Source organism: Stenella coeruleoalba (assembly GCF_951394435.1).
Source record: "Stenella coeruleoalba genome assembly, chromosome: 3".
In the NCBI taxonomy this organism is placed as follows: Eukaryota; Metazoa; Chordata; class Mammalia; order Artiodactyla; family Delphinidae; genus Stenella; species Stenella coeruleoalba.
In genome coordinates this window covers 167038260-167042299 of record NC_137148.1, presented here as the reverse complement: position 1 = coordinate 167042299, position 4040 = coordinate 167038260, and the positions used below count along the sequence as shown (strand labels likewise).

The 4040-nt window shown below is 60.5% G+C and overlaps 1 protein-coding gene across 1 annotated transcript; it reads right to left on the bottom strand.

Annotated features, from left to right (window-relative positions):
• Positions 1–949: 949 nt before the first annotated feature.
• S1PR5 (sphingosine-1-phosphate receptor 5) lies at positions 950–3647 on the bottom strand (the record flags this gene model as incomplete). Its single annotated transcript, XM_079915600.1, has 2 exons — positions 3588–3647; positions 950–2170 (listed from the first exon to the last, which is right to left on the bottom strand). Exon 2 carries the CDS (start codon positions 2150–2152, stop codon positions 950–952), a length of 1203 nt encoding a protein of 400 aa, XP_079771726.1. The 5' UTR covers positions 2153–2170; positions 3588–3647.
• Between the last annotated feature and the right edge of the window lie 393 nt (positions 3648–4040).

Genomic DNA, 4040 nt, shown 5'->3' with positions numbered 1-4040 from the left:
GGGCGACTATCCAGGCACAATAAACTGTAATCACTTTTATTATTCGATTGTATTTTTATTCTTTATGAAAGATCTGACACCACATTCAAAGAAATCTTGTTTCAGATAGGAATTGGCTGAGTCTCCTAAAGTAAACTTTTAGGGTGCCCTGTCTTTGGTCTCTCCTCTCGAGTGAAGAGCTGTCCTTGACTCCTTTCTCCCCCACGCCCAATTTCCTCCGGAATTCTGTCCAATACCTCCCAAATCCATGGAGAATCCACACGGTCCGATTCCTTATCATCACTCCCCTAGGCCAGTGCAGTCTCCATCACCTTGTTCTCCTAGCTTCACCCTCCACAGAGACCAGAGGCATCTGTAAACACGTGAGCCAGATTAAGTCCCTCCTCTGCCTAGAACGCTCCATGAACCCACTTCACTCAGAGCAAAAGAAAGTCCTCCCCTGGGCTCATAAGTCCCTGCCCCATCTGTCCCATTATTCCCCTGCCTTTGTTTCCTCCCACTCTCCCTCTCCATCCTCCGCTCCAGCCACATTGACTTATGTGCTTTTCAGAGAACACACAGGCATATTCTAGGCTCAGGGCCTTTGCAGCCCCACCCTGAAATGATCTTCCTTCAGAAGTTCCCGGGACAGTCCATCTCACGTCACACGTTACCACCTCTGCAGAGAGGCATCCCCTGACCACCATCGCATCACTGTATCGTCACTGGAATTATCTCCATACCTCTTCATTCCGTTATTGTCTATGTCCGCCACCAGAACATCAATCCCACAAGGGAAGGGATTTTTGTCTGTTTTGTTCATTGCTGTGGGGTTTAGCGTCAATAAAATACATTCTCCTGCGTCTTTTCTGCCTCCACCATCTTCAGCTGCTTTTCCTATAAATTCCTTAATTTAGCAAGAAAGTCTGCGAAAGAGCTCTTAGGGAGGCCAGTGGCGGACCAAAGGGCGTCAGTCTGCGGCTGGAGGGGGTACCAGGGTCCAGGCGGCTGTGAGCGCGCCAGGGCTGCCTGTCGAGCCGCTGGTGTCCAGCCTGTCCCGCTGGGGTGACGAGCGCTCGCAGTGGCTGGAGCTGCCATCCAGGCCAGGAGGCAGCCAGCGCTGCAGGCCGCCCGAAGCCCCAGGGGGGGTCCCGGACGGCTGGGAGGCACCCGGGCCTAGGCTGCACCAGCGGCGGCCGCAGCAGAGAAGGCGCAGGAGCGCTTGGCGCATGTCGCGGTTGGTGAACGTGTAGATGATGGGGTTCAGAAGCGAGTTGGCCATGGCCAGGCCCAGGAAGGGGTCCGCCTGCAGGAGCACAGGGCAGGCGCGCGCCGGGCACGCCACGTCCAGCAAGAGCAGCAGGAAGAGTGGTCCCCAACAAGCCACGAAGGCCAGGAGCACCACGCTGAGCGTGCGCAACAGAGCCAACGAGCGCGGCGTGTGGCGTGCGCGGGTCGAGGCGCCCTCGCCAGTCCCGGGGTGGGCCCCCAGGCGCCGCGCTTTGGAGCGCACTTGGCAGTAGATCCGCGCGTAGAGTGCGCAGATGGCAGCCAGGATGCCAACAAAGGCGAGCACGCAGAAGAGCACGTAGGCCTTAGCATAGAGCGGCAGGACCGTGGAGCAGGCGTCCAGATGGCCGAGACAATTCCAGCCGAGCGCGGGCAGTAGCCCGAGGAGCAGCGACACGCCCCAGGCCGCGGCCGCCAGCGCCAGCGTGCGCCCCCGACGAGCTGCGGGAGCGGGTCCGGGTCCCCGGCGCTCCATGGTGAGGAGGCGCTCGAGCGCGATGGCCAAGAGGCTCAGCACGGACGCGGCGAGCGCCACGAAGACGCCACCCTCACGAGCGAACCAGAGCGCGGGCGACAGGCGCAGCGTGAGAGGCCCCGACAACAGGATGTTGGCTGCATAGGCGGCGCCCGCCAACAGGTCGGACAGCGTGAGGCTACCCAGGAGCAGGAACATGGGCGCATGGAAGCGCGGGTGGCGTCCGAGCACGATCAGCACGGCCAAGTTCTCGAGTACGATGAGCGCGCACACGGCCAGACACACGACGGCGTCGGCGCGCAGCCCCGCGCCGGGCTGGTAGCGCGCACCGCGGAGCTTCCCGGTGTAGTTGTAATGCAGGACGATGACCTCGCTCACTGGCGCTGGCCGCAGCAGCCCCGGCTCCATGGGCTGCCCGCCCCAAGACTGCAGAGAGGTTGGGTGCAATGTCAGGCCTGGCGAGCACCATCCCCGCGGCCTGCGGAGGCGGGCACGGGCGGGGCCTCACCTGCGAAGGGGGCCCTAACCCCCTACTCCCTACCCCACACGCACTACGGGGCCCAGAGGGAGTTTGGGATGGCAGGGGGGTGTCCATGGAGACAGGCCGACACAAAGACACACAAATGACATCACAAGGGGACAGGGTAACACAAGTCCCACAGGAAAGGTACACTAATAATTCACACACAAGCAGGGGTGTCCAGAGGCATATTAATCATAAACAGACAGCAATAGCCACACAGAGAAAGGGACACACAAATACAGTGACACGCCGACAAGGACATGTGCACAGATAGTCACAAACTAGGGCAAAATGCGCAGTTACACCCCATCAGGGAAACACGAATGCCCATTCACACACGGACAGAGAGACACAGGCAAAGAGATACAAATTCCGCCACACGCAGACGGGATCTTCTGCCTAGTCTCACAGGCCACAATTTCACAAACTCCACCCACACCCAGCCTGGAACCCAGAGCCCCACAATCTTCACACCTCGCTGCACACAGGGCTTTTTTCTGCGAACCCCCCTTCATCCGCCACAAAACCCCAGGGAGAAAGCTGAGCCCATCCACGCATTTTGCAGCGACAGAGCCTGAGGGCAGCAGACAGGATCCACATCTCACAGACTCTTGCAGAAGGGCATATATGTCATTAAAGTATAATAATACCTCCCACCTGTGACTGCATGCTATCATCCCCTCGTCCCCAATTTACAGACGAGGACGCTGACGCTCAAAGTACCCTGCATAGAAGCAGGCACAAAGGTTTTCACGCTCCCACACAAACACATCCACGCAGAAACAGTTACACAATCACGGGAGTCCCACTTAACAGATGAGAAAACCAAGGCCTAGGGAGGGGAACGGACTTAGTTGGACATGGCAGAAACAAATGCACCCCAGACAGCTTCAGCTGCACACAGGGAACCAGGCGCAAATACGGACTCACAGGGAGTCACGGACTCAGCCACGCTGTGGGGGAAGGGGGCATCAGATACACGCAGATACAGGTTACATTCGCTCTGCTGGGAACACTGCACAGAGGCTCACACCCTGTGCACCGCCCGCCTCGCCTCGTCTTGCCTGGAGGCACGAGTGAGGTAGTGAAACTTGCAGTGGCGTGGCTGGGAGGGAGCGAGGCCAGGGGATTCCGGGCGCCCCACAAACACCCCCATCCCGGGTCCCGCATCCAGTCCCGAAGTCGCCGGTTTTCCTCTCCCGCGAGGCCTTCGGGAAAGGCCGAGGAACCCAAGCAAGGGGACAAGGGTAGTGACAAGGGCAACACCCTCTGGGCCAGGCTGAGCCCCGCGCGCGAAAGGACCCGGTGCTGTACACTCACCCCTGTGCCCAGGTGTTGTGCGCTCAGCAGTCGAGCGGCCTGGAGCTGAGTGAGCTGCCTCTGTTCGGGGGGCGGGACTGGAGCTGACAGGCGAGGGGGCGGGCCCGCAAGGCCGAGTGCCAGCGGTCGCAAGCAATTGCCCCCTCCCCTTGGGGCCCGGGCTCCCAGCCCGTGTCTGCCAGCCTGTGCCACCCGCCGCGGCACCGGAACGCGCCCTGGTGGCGACTGGCACAGGCGAGCCCTCAGCTTCCCCCTCTGGGCCTGGGCTTCTCTCCCAGGGACGCTCCGTCGCGGTGGGAGGACCCGGAGACCTGAGAAGGGGAGGGTTCTTCAGCCTCTCGCCCCGCCCACCGAAGTAAAGGGGTCCTCTCTGTCCTCTGGGCACTGGTCCCTCCCTGTATTCCACCTACCTTCCAACTGAACCTCCTGGGCTGCACCCCAAGGACGTCCCGC